At 37.1% G+C, this 21,046-nt stretch overlaps 1 protein-coding gene and 1 non-coding gene across 2 annotated transcripts in view; one reads left to right on the forward strand and one right to left on the reverse strand.

Annotated features, from left to right (window-relative positions):
* The window catches only part of GTF2I (general transcription factor IIi), a 94,270-nt gene extending 73,986 nt beyond the window's left edge, over window positions 1–20,284 (reverse strand). Inside the window, exons 1-3 of the mRNA XM_023537491.1 lie at window positions 19,917–20,284; window positions 17,938–19,085; window positions 547–650 (exon numbers count right to left, since the gene is read on the reverse strand). Of these exons, the coding sequence (XP_023393259.1) occupies window positions 547–650; window positions 17,938–18,490 (657 nt within the window). The 5' untranslated portion in view covers window positions 18,491–19,085; window positions 19,917–20,284. The remainder of the gene's footprint in view (window positions 1–546; window positions 651–17,937; window positions 19,086–19,916) is intronic.
* On the forward strand, window positions 16,834–16,906 carry TRNAV-UAC. Its single transcript has one exon. It is a non-coding gene; the product is annotated as a tRNA-Val (tRNA).
* Window positions 20,285–21,046: the final 762 nt, after the last annotated feature.

Consider the following 21,046-nt stretch of genomic DNA (forward strand, 5'->3'; position numbering starts at 1 on the left):
ATACAGTAAAATACTTAATATTTTGCTATAATTTGCTACGTATGATACAGATATTTTAAAAATAAAGAGCTAACACACTACATATTTAGTAAAAGGTGGCAGAGTAAGGACAACTGTGAATGCATAGCACAATAAAATATAGATATGAAATTGTGACTATGCTCTCGTGGCTCATAATTCTAATAATGTTCTTTATACAGCTACGATGAAACACTAGCACTACACCATGTAATACCAAACTTATTCTGAGAAACTTCAACTATTGCACATAAATTCAAAGTTAATGCTTACAAAACAAGGGATTGCCTAAGATATTGGTTGGTAAAAGTTGAAATTAAATGTAAAATATTAAGCATTAAAATAAGAATATTCTGAAACATGGTAATAAAATTTGATTTAAAGGCTTAAACCCATAACTATTATTCAAGGAAAAAAAAACTATTAATAAACCAAAAAAACATGTTTTAAAAAAACAAATCAAGTTCATCCACAAGCCCAATCTCATCCAACCATGGAATGTTTTATATAACTGTAAAGCCATCTCACCATGGACTCTAGAGCAGACATGAGGAATGTCACCACCATCCTGCTCTCTGAAGACTCTTCATCTTCTACTGGCAGGGTAGACATTGCTACTTGGGCCATGATCCCTGCACAAAAAAATTAAGAAGAAAGTGAGTGGCAGAGATCCACAGTGTCCTACTAAACAAAATATTATAGCGGTGAGGGTCCTCCAAAGACTGCCTAATTTAGTTTTCCTGCACAAGAAAAAAATAAGGCTCAGAAACCAAGTATTATTCGCCCAAAACTCCTATAAGATAGACCATCTAGCTCCTAACTTTCCATCTAATTTGGTCAGCATCACCCCAAAGTAAATTCCAATGTCACCCAGAACCAGTTAAAATTCCTCCCAAGTAAGAGGAGGAGGTAATACACCTCGCAACTCAGCAAGTTCATCATAATTCAACACAGATGCAAAGTTCCCTTTCTCTCATACAAACAGTGATAATAGAAAAGAGAATAAAAAGCAGACTGAGGCTGGGTGAAGAGAATTTCTTCTTTCTTACTGAAAAGGAAGTAGTTTGCAGGACAAGTGCCATCTAAGATTCCTTTACAATACAGCATATTGTTCTCCTTAAAAAACATTTTCTGATACTTTGGTATCAATAAAAAACCTCAGCTGAATTTCAAACACCTAAAAATACAACACATAAACAGTAAACAACTAAGTGTTGGCAAAGATGTGGAAAAACTGGAACCCTGTACATTGCTGTTAGAAATGTAAAATGGTACATCCACTGCAGAAACAATTTGGCAGTTCTTGAAAAAATTAAACAGAATTACCAAGATACAGCAATCCCACTTCTGGGTGTATACCCAAGAAGAACTGAAAGCAGGGACTTCAACAAATATTTATACACCCACGTTCATAGTAGCATTATTCACACTAGCCAAAAGGTGGAAACGACCCAAATGTCCATTGTCAGATAAATGAATAAACAAAATGTGATATATACACACTATATAATTGAACCTTAACAAAGAATGAGTTCTGATCATGCTATAACATAGATGAACATTGAAAATATTATTCTAAGTGAAATAACTTAGACACAAAAGAACAAATATTGTGTAATTCCACTAACATGAAATACATGTATTAGTCAAATACACTGAGAAAGAAAGTAGAATGGTAGTGGCCAGGGACTGAGGATGAGAGTAAGGGAGAGTTATTTTTTAATACATACAGAGATTTAGTTTGGGATGATGAAAAGGTTATGAAAATAACAGTGATGGTCGCGCAATAACAAGAAGGCACTTAATGCCAAGGAACTGTATATTTAAAAATGGTTAAAACGGTGAATTTTGTTATGCATATTTTATCAAAAAGTTAAAAAGCAAAAATACACCACGTCAAGATACTCTAAGGCAAAATCTAAAGCAAAATTTTAAAAATTCTAATATAAAAATATTGTTTAATTCTTGTTTTAGCAAGAGATCAAATAATCAAATGAACTTAATATGAAATAATGTCTAAAAAATTATGGACAAGAATGGGAATTCTTAAAACACATCTATGTATATAATTTACTGAATACCTGAGTATCCCTTAACTGAAACCCCAATAATCCAGAGAACACAGAGCTGATAGCATAAAAATAATTTTGGTTAAAAATGTACCTAATCTTTTCCTTATTACTAAAAACTGATCTATTTCCCATCTATTATCATGTGAATTAACTTCTAAACTGGATTTAGGAATCCACAAAGTAATAAAGTATACGTACCAGGATATTAAAACTTGGTAATAAAAACAATTGACACTTACCTCCATATATCTATGAGCAAATAGAAGCAATTTTGTATCTGAACGGATAGAATCAGGAAAAGCATCAAGAGAATGATCAAAATCATAGAAATTATTTTCCCTAATTCTTTTCTTTTAGATGAGTCAATTTAAATAAATTTATATTAAACTATGATTCAGTCAAAATGGACAACAAAAGCATATTACTTTTCCATAATCAGAACATTCATGTAGAATATACTGTCGTTATTTGTGAAAGTTCTTACTTCTTAATGTCACTTTTCCTTTAATTCTCCAGCAAAATAAAAAGATGATGTGTTCTCATTTTACAAATGTAAGGATTTGTCAAGGTCATACAGCCACTATCAGAACCAGAACATAACACTAGGACAATTTTCTGCCTACTGCTATTTCCACTTCTTACCTTAAAACTGTCATAAATTTGATATGATGTCATTCATACTCAATGTTAAGAAACATAAGACAGATGTCACACCAACAGCACCACAGGTATGCTACAAGCAATAAGAGGTCTTGTTTCATTACCAGAACTTTTCAGGAAACATCACAGAATTTTTCAAAGGTAAGAACCTTGGAGGTGACAGAGTCCAATCAGGCTTAATGCAAAAAGATGCATTTTTGTTTGGGGCTTTCTGCTCTCTGGAAAAGGGTGAATTTGGATTACAACAGAAATTCGCTGAACTGTTCTTTGCCAGTCTAAAGAGGTTATTTCCCTGGGTAGTCTTTAGTCAAGACTATTCATGAAATATTCTGTGAACCCCTCATTCAGTGACTGCTTCCTCTTCTCCCTTTCCCAGAAAGTAACTGCCTCACATAGTGGTGTTAACGACGAACACCAGAGGACACACTAGGCCAAGCTAGTGATGCAAGCTTACTGAATATTAGGCATGAGCAACTGGTCCTCACAGAAACAGCAGCCAAAAAAGCCAGGTTGTGGGTTGCCCAGACCACTAACAAAATCTATGACCGCAGTGGGCTGTGCCCAGGCTCCTCTTCTATGAACAAAGAGACCCTAAATCAACCACATACCTTAACAGTTCCTTTCACCTCTGACCTTTTATGAGCCCCTTCATTTTAAAATAAGAGTTGGACCAAAAAAAAAAAAAAAAGAAATAAAGAAATAAACATCTATTAAATATACCCATCGTGTTTTATTGGTCATCTTTTCACAATGACCCTGTGAAGAAGAGGAATAGCAAAAAAGCAAAATAGGAGTATCCTAGAAAAAAGACCTTTAAAGGAGACAATGTTCCATAAGCCACTGGAGCAGGGCCGATGCAGTTTTTCTAAGGATTAAACAGGGTCTCTGTGTTTGTGTGTATATCACCAGAAATGAACAATTTAAAAAAATCAACATGACATAATCTATCCTGTAATGTCAAAACTGGTTAAGTCTCCCAGTAAAAGCCATAAAACAAAAAATTTAAAGCAACTATCATAGGACAGGTAGCTCTGCACTCATAAGGAATGCAAATAGGCATGACTTCTACTTCTGAAATTCATTAGTTAATAGTTCTTTGGAACAACAACAAAAAAATGACCTAAATGATCATGTAAAGCCAAAATTTTTACACTGCTACCAGAAATGTTTATATATACTAAATTCATCAGTCTCATCAACATTTTGGAGAGCCATGATTTATCACTATGAATATCTCATTATTACTAAAATAGTTGAATTTCTTTGCTGACTAAAGAAACACTTTTCATAGTTTTTGTATTTCTTCTGGGTTGACTCATCAACCTAGGTCCTATGCCCATTTACTAAACTGAAGTCTGATTGATAATCATTCTACTTATCTGCATAAATGATCTATAATTTTCGATCCTAGTCACTTTTAATCCTTAATGTCATATTATTTTTGCTTCAATTTTACATTTTGATTTAACCACAAATTTGTCACTTTGCTCATTCTTTCTTGCATCTCACTTTCCTTCTGCTTGAAGTTAATCCCATAGAATGTCTTTCTCATGGCAAACTTAAAATTTCCTTTCTTTTTAAAAGATATTTTCACTGAAATCAAAATCTAGGTTGACAATTATTTTCTTTCAGCAAACTAAGGTTGTTTCATTATCTTTTGGCTTCGTTATCTCATGTTGCTATTCAGAAGTCATATGTAGTCTCTTGATGGTAATTTCCATCCCCACCCCTGCTGTTTTTGTTTCCTCTTCAGTTTTCTACATTTTCACTACTTATCTAGATGTAGATTTTGTTTCATCCACTGTTCGTCATTCACTGGGCTTCTTGATTTAGGATTACCATCCTTCGGTTGTGGAAAATTCTCAGCTATAATCTCTTTAGGTAGTCCTGCCCCATTCTCTATCTCCTACTAAAACTCAGATTAAAGGTATGTCAGTCCTTAAATCCTTTACATTCTTGTATATTTTTCTCATGTTTTTCTCTCTGAACTAAACTATTTCTTCTAACTTACCTTCTATTTCACTCATTCTGTATTCATCTGTGCTTATCCTATTATTAAAACCACCTACTGGGTTTTTTATTTTGTTTATAATTTTCATTCTAGAATTTCTATTTGTCTCTATATAATATTTTAGAGTTTCCTACTCCTTAAAGATTTTCAAGCTTGACATATTTCTTTAAACATAATAGGGATAATTGTTTTATAGTCTCTGGTTACTCAAAAATCTCATTTTTGCAGGTATCTTTCTGTTGTTTCTGGTGGTTCCTGCTCATACTCAAGGTACCTGATTCCACGTATGCCTGATTATCTTTTACTATGTCCTGGTAACTTTACATTAAAAAATTATTTTAAATTTGAGGCCTACAATGAAGGTAGCTCCTCCAGGTGTCTTAGAATACTACCTATCTGCAATCACCACAATCTCAGTACAAGGCTTCAGTTTCCTTGGACTGCCCAGGAGATGTTAACCCAGCCCACAAATAGGGATGTAAGCTGGTTTACTTCTCAATCACCTTTATCTAATTTACAGTCTTGGCTTACTGAGAAGAAGGGTCTCCTATTTGACCCCTGAATTTTGTTGCAGGTTCTGGACAGATTTCTGAGCCTCTCATCCCACAAGGTTTTCAAAACTCAAGTTCACATGGTGAAATTGGCAAATGCTTTCAGGGCAAAGGTAACTCTAACCTCTATTATCTGAGTTCCCGTTTTCTTTTCAATATTAGCCTTTTCATATTACTCCTTTGAAATTCCTATCTTATGTACTTTTTAGCATTTTTATAAACATTTTGCTTTATAATTTTAGAATATTCTTATTAGTTCTATCAACTTTAGGAACCACACCTTTTAATATTCTTTATTCTGAAGAACAAGTTATGAATTAGCAAGAACTATTATATTACAAAGTTACAAATTCCCAATTCAAGCCACCTCAAGTAAAGATGGGAATTTCTATTACTTTTTTTAATTATTCAGTCTAAAGGTTGCACTGACTCCACACACAGCTAGATCCAGAAACAAGACATGTCATTGAAGTTCCCTCTGTTCTCTCCTTGTGAGCCTGCCTCACTTATTCAACAGATGGGTTTCTTCCCTAAAACAGATGACAGCCACATGCATCTTTAAGTTTACCACGCACCTACCTGTACTGTAATCCCAGAGGCAATAAATACCGTCATATCTTCTTGCTATTGTTGACACAAAAGTTCGAGGGGTTTGTGTCACAAGCTTATCCTATTCCAAGCCCAAATACCAAGGCTAGTTAAAAAAAGATTACCCGGGATACACTTTGATTAGCAGTGTAGCTAGAACCACATGGAATGGGAAGGTATGCAGCTACTCAAAAGGCAAAGCACTGTTATCAAGAGAAAAGGGATGAGAAAGGATGCCACCAAAACGAAACATACCAGTTGCCTGAGTCTGCTATATCTTCTTTACCATTTTTTCAATTTAACTTAATTCTTACATTCGGAATGTTTTGTTTATCTTTTGTATCCTGATTTGATTTTAATTCTCCATTATGAGTTTCAAATATGAACTAACTGGCCTGTTACTGTTTCATTTCTTTATCATTTATCCTGGTCAGTCAGCTATTGTTTAATAGATGTGATGGTCTTCTTTTACGTCTCTGAAAACAGACTCCAGCCATTCTTTAAAACCTTCTTATGTTTCTTGTTCGGAGATCCATTTCAGGGATTAGGTTTATCTGTGTCCTTACTGTTCTGATCTCTTCTACTTCAAAATATGCCAATAATTAATTCCACATAAACTTTTTTCATTTGATCATAATTCTGCTTTGAATTTATTGATCCTTACTGTTAATAATGAACAGCTAAATGAAAATTGTTTGTGAGTCAAAGAGCTCTTGAACATTTTCACGCACGCCATCATCACTCTTAAAAAAAAACTGATGTTAATATTTTTTATTATGCTGTTCTCTAAATATTACTAAATAGTTAACATACTTCCACTTCGAATTAAGCTTCAGCTCAGACTGGTAAAAAACACTGACCTTGTTTTTTTATTACATTCACGCCCTATTTCTTCTTTGTGTTATTGTTATTTTCAACAAAGAAATTTCCTTTTCAATCTTAAAACATACAATCTTAGATCAAGAAGGAAATTCAAGATACTTTAGTGCAACCACTTTATTCAATTATTTTGTAAATGAGAAGCCCATCCCATAAAGATTAGCCATCTTGCTAATACAGGTAATTTTATAACAAGGGACTAGAATCCCTATCTCCAAGTAATAATCAAAGAAAGGCAGGTTTAAAAAAAAAATCCAAAGTAAATAAATACATGGTGATTAGAACTGTAATACTAGGCAATCTTTATAAAACAGCAAATTAACTGCCACTCATCATAAACAAACTGAAGCAAAAGTATATTTTTTGCCCATAAAGTGAAGATTATGGTTGACATTGATAAGTACTTTACATATGAACATCAGTTACATTCTATGAAGAAAATAAAGAATCTGGTTCAAAGAAAAACACATGAATGAGTTACAGAATTGTCCATTTGAACACATAACTTATGTCATAAAACACTGCTGACAAGTACTATCAGGTAAACATATCTCCTTTAACAGTGGTGGTAAACAGACATAAGAGTTAAGTTTAAACAACAGTTTCATTTAGTAAAACTTAATATCCAAGACCCAAGACCCACCCTCAACTAGGAGGAAATAGATTTAAAATGATCATTTTCTTCGAGGGGGAAAAAAAAACATGCTCACAATTTTCTGCAGATTGCTAAAGCAGTCTCAGTTATTTTTACTTCTAATAAGTAATTAAGATCTACCCTGTACATTTACTTAAATATGGTGAAATAAAGTTCAAGATTGCAAAAATCAGTAACTTTCCTAAGTCAATGTTTGGTACTAGAGCCCTAAGCACTAAACCCCAGATACGTGGATCAATTAAAACTGAGAAACTCTTCAAAATAAGCTACAATATCTACCACTAGGATATTGCCCAAGGAAGGCTTCAGACAATATTAAGGACAGGTAATGGTACTCAATTAAGTTATTATTCAACAGGCTTAAAGGTCAAAGTTGGGGAAACTTTTACCAGGAATATCTTTCAACCAAACTTAAGTTTTTAACCTCTATTCCAAAAACTGCAGTGTGACTTGCGTGCACTGTGGATGTTCCTTTTCTGGGCTAGATTTTAAGAGGAGCTATCTCTTATTTTTTAGTCTTCTGATTATCTCCATTCTTTGAGATTTAATCTCAAGTTATTTTTTGTATACGAATTAAAACTCAAATTTACCAAGTGATTTTACTAAGAGCCAGTAAAACCAAGTTTCAACAAAATTAATGACTATAGGTACCATCATAGCATTAAATATATACACTAAGAGAAACAGTTTCAGTGAGAAATGTAAAATAATTTCAAGTATCACTTAATTCTAAGGAAAACAGAATCTCAAACTTTTAAAAAATATAAATTCTTATTTATAAAAGTAATTTATTTCAAAATAATGAGTACCTAGTTAAAAGTCATCATCTAAGATGTTACACATTTTGTCATAAGATGGTGCCTAAAATGAATGTAAAAGATCTAATAATTGAATCAGCTGACTTCATCCTAAACAAGACTCAGTCGCATTAAAATTATTCAGATTATTATGTAATACTATCTTCTGGCAATCTTTTAAGGTTGCCTAAGTATTTCTACCTCTGAAATCAATAGTATTTAAATACTTCCATGTTCAAACTATAATTACTATAATTACCTCTCCTTTTTCAGGAGAGGAAACATTCATCCCTAAAATGTCAGCACACATTTAGTACAATCAGTTCAGATTTTGGACACAATTTATAAATGTCTTAAATATTTTCAATATACTACCATTTGTTCTAGTTATGTCCACTTAGTAGTCTCTATAGAAAACGTGTTTAAAGTAATTCATTGACCCTATGAGCTTGTCTTCTGAATTATACCAAAGAAATTAACTTGTATCTTGGTGACATCTGCCTGACACATTTTACAAAGCAGGCCTTTTTTAAAAAACATAAAAACAGCTGATAACTTGGAAAAACAATATAAATTGCCCAAGATTGCAGTATTAAATAGAATCTAATTTAGACCTGACTGCTCTTAATTCTCCATGTTCTTTCAAACCACAACATACACTATAAGATTTAATCTAATTTTTAACATTTTCTATAATATCTAAATCTTAAAAAAACATTACTCTCTCAAGGACTGGGACAACAACTATAACGGAATTTTTAAGTCCATGCACTAACTTTCATTCCTAAAAAGCAAAAAAATTCCCAGCCTCAAGAGAAAAAAAAGAGTAGGATTCCACAATTCTAAAAAGCAGATATTCTCATTATCCCAAAGTACTGCCACATACAATACTTATTAACAAAGGAAAACAAAGCACACAACCATCTTAACCGAGTGATCCAATCCAACAGAATACAATGAAAACCCTGCCCAATATGCACTGGACAAACCCAGGTTGAGAGATATTCTATAAAATGACTGCTCTATAACCTTCAAAAAGGTCAAAGGCAAGAAACTCAAAGACTGAGGAACTATTCTAAAGTGAAATATATTAGAGACAACTGGGTGAAAACATTATCCTGGATTAGACCCTTCTGCTGTTAAGTGACATTTGGCAAAACTGAATGGGGTTTCTATGTGGGAAATTTTGTTTGTTTACTGTTCTTGAACCTACAGTTGACCCTTAACAACACAGGTTTGAACTGCACAGGTCCACTTACATGCAGCTTTTTTTTTTTTTTTTTGCATTTTTCAATAAATACATACAGTGCTGTAAATTTATTTTCTTTTCCTTATGATTTCCTTAATAACATTTCCTTTTCTCTAGCTCAGGGATCCCCAATGCTCGGGCTGTGGACTAGTACTGGTCTATGGCCTGTCAGGAACTGGACCACACCGCAGGAGGTGAGTGGCAGACCAACAAGCAGAAGCTTCACCTCTGTCTGCAGCCGCTCCCTAGCTAGCATCACCACAGATCATCATCAGGCTTTAGATTCTCATAGGAGCCCTGGTTTCTGGTGCCAGAAAGGTTGGGGACCGCTCATCTAACATACTTCAAGGTAAGAATACAATATATAACACATATATAAAATGTGTACTAATCAACTGTTTATGTTATCAGTAAGGCTTCTGCTCAACAGTAAACTATTAGTAGTTAAGCTCTGGAGAGGAGTCAAAAGTTGTAAGGGATTTTCAACTGCCAGGGTTGGCCGCACCCCCTAACACCATGCTGTTCAAGGGTTAACTGTATTTTGTGAGTTTAAAAGTGTTCCAAGGTAATTTTTAAAGCATATTAAAATTTCTCCTACTTTTGCATTATTTCATGCGTTTTTAATTCTTGTAATTTTTGCTGTCTGTCACAGGTGTTTAAAACATCTTAACTGGGAGAAGAGCTAAGGACATTAAATAGTAAGCTACTGATTACAATCTGTCTCTATCAGCTAAATAAAATTTGAAATAGGTTGTTTTTCTTCTTGCATTTTAAGGAGGCAATGATTAGAAATTCATAAAGGTAAGTATGTCCGAAAATATAAACAACCTAAAGGTTTATCAAATAAAGCTCTATAGACTGCACAACAACCAGTAAATCTCAATACTTTCCAATGGGAAATAAATTAGGTTGGTGTTTCATTCACATGTTCCATTTTAGAAATATTTAATAACAATATAAATTATCACAATTTATATTAAGATGTTAACAATGTTAATATTAATTATATATAACATACATATTTAATATAGATACTTCAGCAAACAGGAAAAACAGCCAGATAGCCGATTTTAGTTCATTCAACTTTTATTAAGTTTTAGAAATAACATGGAGTGGCAAGTACTTAAAAATAAAACTAGAAATCCCTAAGACAAACCTTTGACCAAGATTTTAAGTCAAGGCTTTTAAGTTTTTATTAGCAGACTGTTTACATTTTAATATACTAAATTCTTAATTTCTATCTGCTGAAATAAAGCTGGTAATTATATCAATAAAAACCAAGTGATCTCTCAAGATGACATAAAATACATTTGAAGGGTTAAGATATGAAATGATGTGCGACTGTGTTACATTTAACACCATTTCCAAAAAAATGTTGAGATCTAACAAAAATAGCTAACTTTTTTCTAAGCTAGGCAAAGGGAAGAATGACAAAATAAAAAGAAGCCAGGAAAGAGGATGTGCCCAGTTAGTTGGTGGGTCACAAGTTAAATTCTAAGTTTCACAGTAGCCAAAACAATGTCCTTGAAAAACAAACAAATAAACAAAACTTATCAGCTATTCAGGAACACCCACTTTTCTGGGCCCTACAATTTAAGAGAAAAATTTCACAAATGCATAAATTATACTTTTAAATTGGTAGTCTAGATTTTTAAACAGCAGCTTCCTCTGTCAATACATAAAGAATGTATCCCTTTGACCTTACCCCAAAATTTAAAAACTATTTGGTACAGGAAAAGTTGGATCACTTGTTCCTTTTCTAACTTTCTACAAATTGGAAGGGGAAATGAAAATGAAGTAATTATGGTCTAAAAGTCCATCTTTATTTTTTTAAAAGTACTGTCCCCAGAAGGCAGGCAACAAAGCAAAAAGCTGTTATGAACACCAACTCTGGAATAAGGCCAAAGTTCTGAATTCAAGTTGACCTTGGGATTCTTTAATCCTAAACATACTAGTCTGGAAAAAGACAAAAATATGTATATTTACCTCACAAGGTTGTCAACAGAATGTATTAAGTACCTGACAGAATGCTTCACACAGCATTCAGTAAATTGAGTAAGCATTTAAAATGTAAATATTATTAAAAGTTTTTTATCTACATATAAACTCTCCGAATTCAAATTTGATAAAATGAAAATTTCCCAACTAACTGCTTTGATTAACACTGCTAAATAAAATAATCTATATTCTGACAGAGCAGGAAAATTCATCAGAAAAGTGTTAAATCACTGGATTTTTTCATATTTATTTTTACTTATTTTTCCCAACTTTATTGAGATATAATTGACATAACATTGTGTAAGCTTAAGATATACAATAAATCGCTGCTTTGAAATAAAGTATGCGCACCTTTTAAAACGTGCATGTGCAAAAGCATGAAATTTTGCTTACATCTAATATACGCAGATTGTTTTAAAATTTAAATTTAAAAAAATCACCTTACTCTAAATATCTAAAGAAATAAATGAGACAATATACAAACTAAAGAGTCTTTATCCTTAAGCTCTCAAAAAACAATATAAATTTGCCCATACCGTTATTTTCAAGAAACATTGTATCCTGGAGCCTCAGAATACTTACCCCCACCATACTGAAGGCCCTCAATATGTTGGGTAACTGGATAACTGAATAAGTACTGTTCCAAATGCAAGAAAGGATCCCTTCTTTTCCTAAGCTTAAAATCTAGAAGCTGAATAGTGAACAATAGCTCAAACATTCATTTTGTTATTTTTCCTACAGATAAGGCTACAGATATAGGAAAAAGTTATGAAATAACTTGAAAAGTAGTTGGGTAAAGTGACTACCCCACTGTTTTACAAAATGCCCGAAAAACTTACTCTAAAAGTTATACAGAAGCAATGAACATGATAAAAATACATAATCAGAAAACAATTTTTAACTTACTGTAAAAAATACTATAATCTCTAAGAACCATGTATGTAAATGCAATTAAAAAAAAAAAACATTAATTCTCAAAAATGAGACCTATACAATGAGAACTCTTCATAGGCTGTCTAACCAGAGCTTGTTTTAACCAATTCATCACTACTCTCTGCTTCTACAATTACAATATAATCTTATACACTAGCTTTTTAAAAATTATTTGCTTTGCCATACTACAAAAACTTCAAAAATCGCTGAGTATTAAAAAGGAAATTCTGACATCCTACAACATAGATGAACCTTGAGGACATATGCTAAGTGAAATAAACATCACAAAAGGACAAATTCTGTATAATCCCATTTATATAAAGTACCTAAAATAGTCAAGTTCATAGAGACAGTAGAATGGTGGGTGCAAGGAACTGGTGGAAGGGATTACTGTTTAATGGGCGATTTCAGTTTAGGAAGATGAAAACATTTTGGACATGTGATTGTTGTACAACAATGTGATCGGACTTAATGCCACTGAGCTGTGCAGTTAAAGATCAGGAAAATGGTTTTGTTATGTATATTTTACCAAAAAAAAATTTTTAATCCCTATAAGGAACCTCTTGAAACAAAGTACTCATGGTAGAAATGGCAAGCACATTTAATCTTCACAAAAAGACAAACTCGTTTTACAAGGATTTTCTATCCTGTTAGAGATTTGTTCAGTTCCATACAAATATTTCTGCCCCAAGGAAAGCATTAAAAAGAAAAATACAATGACTCAGCAATTCCACTCCTAAGTACATATGCTAAAGATCTGAAAAGAGGGATTCAAAATATACTGTACACCAATGTTACAGCTGCAATATTCGTAAAAGCCAAAAGGTAGAAACAATCTAAATGTGCATCAACAGATGAATGGAGAAGTGTGGTATATCATACAAAGGAACCTTATTTAACCATAAAAAGGAATGAGGTTCAAAATACGCTACAACATATATGAACCCTGGAAACAATATACTAAGTGCAATAAGCCAGACACAAAATGACAAATACTGTATGATTCCATTTGTATGAAATATCTAAAATAGGCAAGTTCATAGAGAAGGAAAGTAGATTAGAGGTTACCAGGGACTAAGGGGAGGGAGGAATATAGAGTTATTGCTTAGCGGGTACAGAGTTTCTATTTGGGCTGATGAGATTTTAGAAGTAGTAGTGATGGTTTTAACAACACTGAATGTAATTAATGCCACTTAATTAAAAATGCTTAAAATGGCAAATAAAAAATAATAAGAATACAAGGAAGAAGTTGAGCTAATGGATCTCCTTTAACCCCTTCAGCCAATTTTAAATTAATTCTAGTACTAGGGTCAGTTTCTCTGTTCTTTCCCCAAGTATAAAGTGGAGTATAATATATGCTGTCATCCTTTCTCAAATTATCATTTGACAACTAAAATAATGTAACCTAAGTGTTTTAAAGTCTGAAGCTAAGACCATTTATTAATTTTAGTTCGGTTCCAACACTTCATTTTCTTTAAACCAATTTTGGTGCAAAAACCCAATCCAGACAAAATTCTATTCACATTTATGTTGTAGTCAATAGTAAGAGCTTTATTAACAAATTCTTTATAACAATGCAGGAGCAAAGTTTTCTCAGCTTTCATCAAACTGTCAATTTCTAGTAAAAACATCTGAATGGGACCTAGCCAAAATAAGATAGCTAAGCCTCTATCTCCTTTAATTACCCTATAAAAGCAAAGAAATTGCAACTACCGTTCAACTCCTTTACTAGTTTCTGCCTCAAATACATCATCTTCAACAGGGAAAGAAGGCACTACCTCTAAGACTTAGAATAGAGATAGAAAATAGGTGAATTTATCTGTTGAGTAACCAGTTCCAGAGACTATTTCAATTATATATTCACCATCTGCAAGGTAGACGGACTCTATAATACATTATATATACACATTAGAAATATATAGGTTCTGCCTATTAACCGTGGCTCATTTTAACCAGATACCCTAAACAGAACCAAACTCTTCACTACTCTCTGATTCTACAATTATACTGTATTATAGTCATATATAGTACTTTTTAAGGGGGGTGGGGGGGACATTTCCCTTACCATTACTACAAAAGCAAAAACAATTTGTCACAAGGGGAAAATCTCAGGAAGAACAAGTCCTTGCCTTCATAGACTTCATATTCTCCAGTTTCTGGAGATTAACCTTGTAGTCAGTATTAGTAGTAAAAATTTTATTTCTTTAGAAAATTCAATTTCTCAGGGGTGGCTCCATAGTGTAGTGGTTAGTACGTCTGTTTTACACACAGAAGGTCCTGGGTTTGCACCCCAGGTAGAGCCACGGACCACACCATGATGGGTGCCAGGCCCTGGGTGCATGCTCAGAGCATGTGGGAGGAGACGCCCCGCCTTCAGAGATCCAGTTCTTAAGGAGAAATGGCAACATCCATAAGCGGAAATGGCAAAATCCATAGGTCAGGAGTAGAGGTGGGGAGTAATTAAAAAGAGGAGGAAAAAAAATTCGATCTCTCAAAAGTATCAAACATAGTATTTTTATGGCTAATATTTATTGACTGTTTACTGTACACCTGATACCACGTTAAGCATTTTTAACTCATTCTATCTTCACGACAACCCTATAAGAGAAACAGGTTCTATTATCATCATCCCATTTTTTAAAATAGAGAAACTGAGACACAAAGATGTGAAGTAAACTGCCCAAGGTAACACAACCAGGAGTGGCAAGGACCAGGATTTGAATCTAGGCAGTCTAATTTCAGAATCTACGCCCACAAAACGATATTCCTTCTCTCAATTATAAATTCATTTTGCTTCTCCAGTTACATTTTTAAAATAATCCAATTCTTTAAAATCCTATATAACACTTAACCAAAGCACAACCAACTCCTCCATCAACTGACAATCCATGACTCTATCGAACTCTGTCTTACTTTCCCACTAGGCCAAAGTGGGAAACAGCAGAGTAGTAGTGTCAGAAACATGCATGGAATACTAAAAGGATTGTAGAAACGAAGAGAAAAAAGTAAAAACAAAAACAGGAAAACTGCAGTAATGAGAATTCCAGTAAAGGACAAGAGAGAAGAAAAATGGTAAAGGCAGAAAGAGGAAAAAAAGAGAAAAACATCAAGATAATACCCTCAGCACTCCTGATTTATCCACATAATTTTTCCAGTATACATACATCCTCTAAAATACTAACTCTTAATTTTATTCCACCAGACAGGTAGCCTCAGCTATACTTTGGTTAATCGAGTATTATTCTTCATATTGCTATACTGGCATTTTAAGCCCATTGATTACAATGAATGTCATGACACTACAATCACAATGAAATGATTAACTGCATTTCCTACTTTCTTTCAGTCAGTAACAAATAACCGTAACCCAAATAAATGTATTTTTGAAGAAAAATACTATGAATGATCTTTAGTAGACTGCCATTAATTCTTAGCAATAATCTTTCAGGTAAATTGCCTCTAATGCATTTCTAAAAAATAAAATAGCATTCTCAGAGTATTCAAAACAACTTCAAAAAGTTTCCCTTAGACATCCATAAAAAGCACTAGATCAGCATCTGTTTAACCCAAAAGTTAAGACAATTTTATGTTAATTATAACCACAACTGTTAAGAGGATTGAAATATTTAAAAACTCATTTTCAGTAAAGAATGAAATAATGGTAGAACTGAATGAGGTAGAATGAAATGAAAATAAGCCAGTCACCAGTAATAAAAGAAAAGGCTAAATGTTTAGTAATTTTTCGGTGTTTTATTTACTGCTCCTATAGATAATAACACTGGGATTAGGGACCTTGTCTTTTATATTTTGTTTTGGAACATACCATCAATCTATGGGTCATCAAAAATGACAGAACATAACTGTAACTAATCCCATTTCTCCTACCTAATGTGAGATTACTTTATCAACAAGACTTGTGCCCCAAGAACCTTAAAGCCTACAACTTTAATGACAAAGTCTTAAAAGTAAGCCAAATTCTTGGAGGTGTGGGGGCGGAGCTCTGGCTGTTCAGCCCCAGCTGCTCAGCCAACCCCTGCCGGGCCCAACTTATCTCAGTGCCAAGCACAGGCCTATCACCCCACCCCGTCTAGCTTCTTAGACTTTATATTCAGATGGGATGCTTTAAGCATCTCAGGAGGGAGATAAATTCCTGTGCCATGAGTAAATTAAAAAATGAATGATGGTGGGAAAAAGACCAAAATTATTAGATTTGTAATTTTATTCATACTTAAATATCCATAGCTTTTTTAAACTGGACTTTTTAAACTTTCAATTTTGTAATCATGACTAATAAAATAACTCAGTTTTCCAAGCAATCTACAGTAAACAGTTCAAGCTATTTTTAGTTAAGATCTAGTTTTATAGTAATAAAAAGCAAACATCTACAATAAATTCTCCTCACTTAAAACTTAATTTGGACGTGGTTCCATAGTGTAGTGGTTAGCACGTCTGCTTTACACGCAGAAGGTCCTGGGTTCGCACCCCAGTGGAGCCATGGTCCATGACCCTGGAAGCTAAGCAAGGTTGGGCCTGGTTAGTATTTGGATGGGAGACCACCTAGGAAGACCAGGTGCTGTAGGCATAAATAATAATAAATTTAAAAAAGAAAAAAAACTTAATTTGCACCATGGTGAATGGTTCTCAAGCTTCAGGGCCACCAGGACACTAGTTAGTAATACAAACATGCCCCCTTTCCTCTCTCCAGACCTGCAGAATCAAAGGTCTGGGGTGGTACTTAGTGATTCTGTTTTAATGAGCCCTCCAGAAGATGCTGATGCTCACTGCTGGAGTTTGAGAACCACTGGCTTAGGGGGTAAGAGTCAAAATGCCTATATTCAAATCTTGAAGTCAAGGTTTACTTGCTTGGTAATCAAGAGTACATTACCCAGCTTCTCTAGGCTTGTTCCTATCTTTAAAATGGAATTACCGGATTACTTTGAAGATTAAATTTTAAAAAAAAGGATTAAGAGCAATGCCAGGCACATAGGAAATATTCAAATGTTAACTGTTATTACTATGTGCAAAGCACTTTGACAGCTGCAGACTGTAAGGGGGAGAGAGACTAAGGCAGAAAAGGCTTAATCCCTACCTAACTAGGAGTTTAATACCTAGTGACTAGCCCAGACTCATGTACACAATGCAGAACCAAACACATTCCTAGAGAAAATAAATATGACTTCGCAAGAGGAACAAACAAGTTAGGATAACTTAAGAAGAACAGCAAATTCTGACCAAACAACATAAGGGAAGGCTTTAAAAAAGAAGTGACTGCATATAAGAAAAAGTTCCACAGCCTGAAAAGAAAAAAGTCACTCCAGCCTACAGGTATGAGCCAAGATGCCAAGAAGCAAGCCAAAGGAAAGCACAAGGCAGTAGATCACAGTAGCTTAAGAATGGACGAAGCAAAAATATGTACAGTAGTCCCCCCTTATCCAAAGGGGCTATGTTCCAAGATCCCCACTGGATGCCTGAAACTTCGAATAATACTGAACCCTAAATATACTGTTTTTGCCTATACATACATACCTTCCTCCTTAATCAACTTCTTCAACTCTGCCGGAAATGTGGCAGTAGCTTCTTCATCAGCAGACGCAGCCTCTGCAGTAATTTTTATGTTTCTCAGTCCAAACCTATTCCTGAATCTGTGTAACCATCCCTTACTTGCAGTAAATGGCTTGGTGTCATTCCTTTCAGAGGATCCTTTGAAGTCTTCATATAGGCTCAGTGCTTTCTGGCGCAACATGCTGCCGTCAACCGGAACACATTTTCTGTTCATATCTTCCACCCACAAACTTAATGCCTTTTCCATCTTAACTAAGCATTTATCACGCACTGTGGCCGTAACTTTTGCAGTTTGAGGTGCCACAGCAAAACTAGCACGAATTTCTTTTTCCTTCTTCACAATTTCACGGATAGAAGATTCGTTCTTACTGTAGATCTTGGCAACCTCAGCATAAGATTTTTTTTCTTTCCTTATTAAGTCAAGAATTTTCACCTTTTCACTTAAAGGAAGCACTTTACGGCTTCTCTTTGGCATATTCGAATTGCCAGCATCACTACTCTTGCTCTTTGGGGCCATTATCAAGGAAAATAAGTGTTACTTGAACACAGGCACTGCAATACGAAACCGAGATGGCTACTTAGTGACGAGCAGCTGGTAGCGCATACAGCGTGGATACGCTGGACAAAGAGATGATTCACGTCCCGGGCGGGACAGAGCAGGACCTCATCGCGCTACTCAGAACGGCGCGAGAAATTTAAAACTTATGAACTGTTTATTTCTGGAATTTTCAGTTTAAAATTTTCTGACCTCAACTATAACTGTAGGAAGTGAAACCGCGGATAAGGGGGGGAGGGGAGTCTACTGTATCAAGATATAAGATCAGTCATCCCAAAACATAGGCCTTAGCCCAGGGGAAAACACCCTGCCACCTTAGTACACACTAATGTACATTACCATTTGCAAACTAACTTCCCCTTTTGTTTTGTCAACACCCAGAGACTACTTTCAGGCATTGTGGCCTAACAAGCCCTTGTCTGCAGCAAAGTTGAATGCAGAGGGTGAGAAGTCTGCACGGGTGGGGGAGCCCGCATTCGCAGGAGTGAGCACTACTTGAACAGGACCCGACATCATCTGAACACTCCCAGCCGCAAATTAGCGCAAAACCATAACACTAAAAAAAAAACAAAACAACAACAAAAAAACCTCGCTTTAATAAAGACAGAACTTGGATAAGCAAAAGCGGAGGAGACGAGGAAGGGGAAAGAAGACAGTTTTTTGTCTCCTTCCTCCCCTGAAACCCCGTCTGGGTGCGGGCCCAATCTAGACGGCTTATTTTCGTAGCCTAAAGGCTGAGGTTTTCCTTCCGGTCATTGTGTTTACTTCCCCCCAAGAACAGGCCCAGCGGGGAAGGCGCGCCCGCCGGGCCGGGACAAAGCCCTCTCCGGGCTCCACCTGGGTGCAGGCTGAGAAGGGCAGGGGTGGGGACTGGGAGGGGCCGCGCTCCCCCGCCTGCCGGCCGCAGTTACCAGGCAGCGCAGCACCGCCCCTGCCGCCCGCCGGCCAATCCTGAGCGTCGGCTGCCCGGGCGCACGAGCCCCAGAGACACCAGGCTGAAGCGCGACCCCACCGCTCGAGCCTGGCACCGCGCGCGCACCCGCACCACTCGAGCCGGCCAATCAGCGGCCGGGCATGCGCAGCCACAGGCTCGCTCGCGCGCAGGCCTCACGCGTGAGACCCCCCCCCACGAGGCGCCGGCGCGCGCACCCCTCCCCCATGCGTACACAGGCGCGCGCGTGCAACTGTCGTCCCCCGCGACCGCGTCTGCTCCTGCCCCACCCCCAACGCCGGCAGCCCGAGGTGGGGGGGCTGGGTACCCCAACACGGCTGCCGACGGTCCCCAGACTCCTGCCCCTGCAGGCCCCGCAGGGGGAGTCTCAAATAAAGGCCCTGCTCGCGATGGCAACTGGGGAGGGGGACGGGGTATAAGGCGACAGGGACTCACCCGAGTGCAGCCGCCTCCAGGCAGCGCTGGGGTCGGGGTGCCGAAGGGAAGCGAGTGTGGGCCGTGCACGAGCTGCGGCCGCGGTGGAGCAGCCTCGGGGTGAGGCGAGCTGGCTAGCGGACAGGAGGTGAGAGGGCGAGGGGCCCGTGCGTCTCAACCGAGCTCCTGTCACCGCCGCATGGCCGCCCTAGCAGGGCCTCGCTCAGCGTCTAGATCCAATCAGAAGGGACCGTGAGAGAGGCCCAGGTAACCGCGGCAGGCGGGCGGCCACGGCTAAAGAGCGCGTGCGGAGAAGCGGGGGGGCGACCGGTGGCCCCTTTTCTCTGCTCACCGAGCTTCTCTCTCACCCTCCTCTTTTTTTTTTTTTTTTTTGTTCCTCGAAGGCGCGCTGCGCGTGCGCACTGGCAGCACCGCCCAGCGGGAGTTGTAGTTTCTGATTCGTCCCCATCAACGCAATGGCGGGGGCGATGGACTACGACTCCCAGGAAGCGTCGCGCGGGCGAACCCCAAGTCCGGGGACGCGGAGAGTGCGGCGCCCGGCCCTCTCCGGCAAGGACTGTCAATGGAGGCGCGGGTGGTGGGATCGAGAACATGGCTGCACCTGGGGCCTGCGCGGCCGCTCGGGTGGGGGAGGGGAGCCGGGGCTCAGGGGCGAAAATCTAGGCTGATGATAGTTCCAGCCTGCTCCCTGCGGCGCTCCAGCCCCCTCAGCTGCTGTCCAAGACTGGCAGTTACTCTTGCACGCGAGATTCTCTGCAAATTGGGAAGCCAGAACACGGGAAAGTCCGGGGAGCCTCAGGCCGGCCTGCCGGCCTCCGTGCTCCGCTAGGAGAATTCCTCTGCCCTGCACCACCCTCTGGGACACAAAGAACTATTCGTTTTGAAAGCTTACCTCAAAAGAGAATGTTGCTCCAACTTTGGACGGGCAAGGGGAAAGGACGCTTCTGTTTCTATTTACCTCCCCGAAGGCTGCTCAAGCTCTCACTCGACATTTAAAAAGAAAGTTGAGGAAAAGCCATGGAATGAGAGCAGAAAACCTGATTTGTAGCCCGTTTTATTCTGTCAACCGCTGAGCAATTTTACTCAAATCCATTCCCCAGGTTATTTTTTGCTTCTCAACTTTCATTAGC

Source organism: Pteropus vampyrus, unplaced genomic scaffold (assembly GCF_000151845.1).
Source record: "Pteropus vampyrus isolate Shadow unplaced genomic scaffold, Pvam_2.0 Scaffold193, whole genome shotgun sequence".
NCBI classification, from domain to species: Eukaryota; Metazoa; Chordata; class Mammalia; order Chiroptera; family Pteropodidae; genus Pteropus; species Pteropus vampyrus.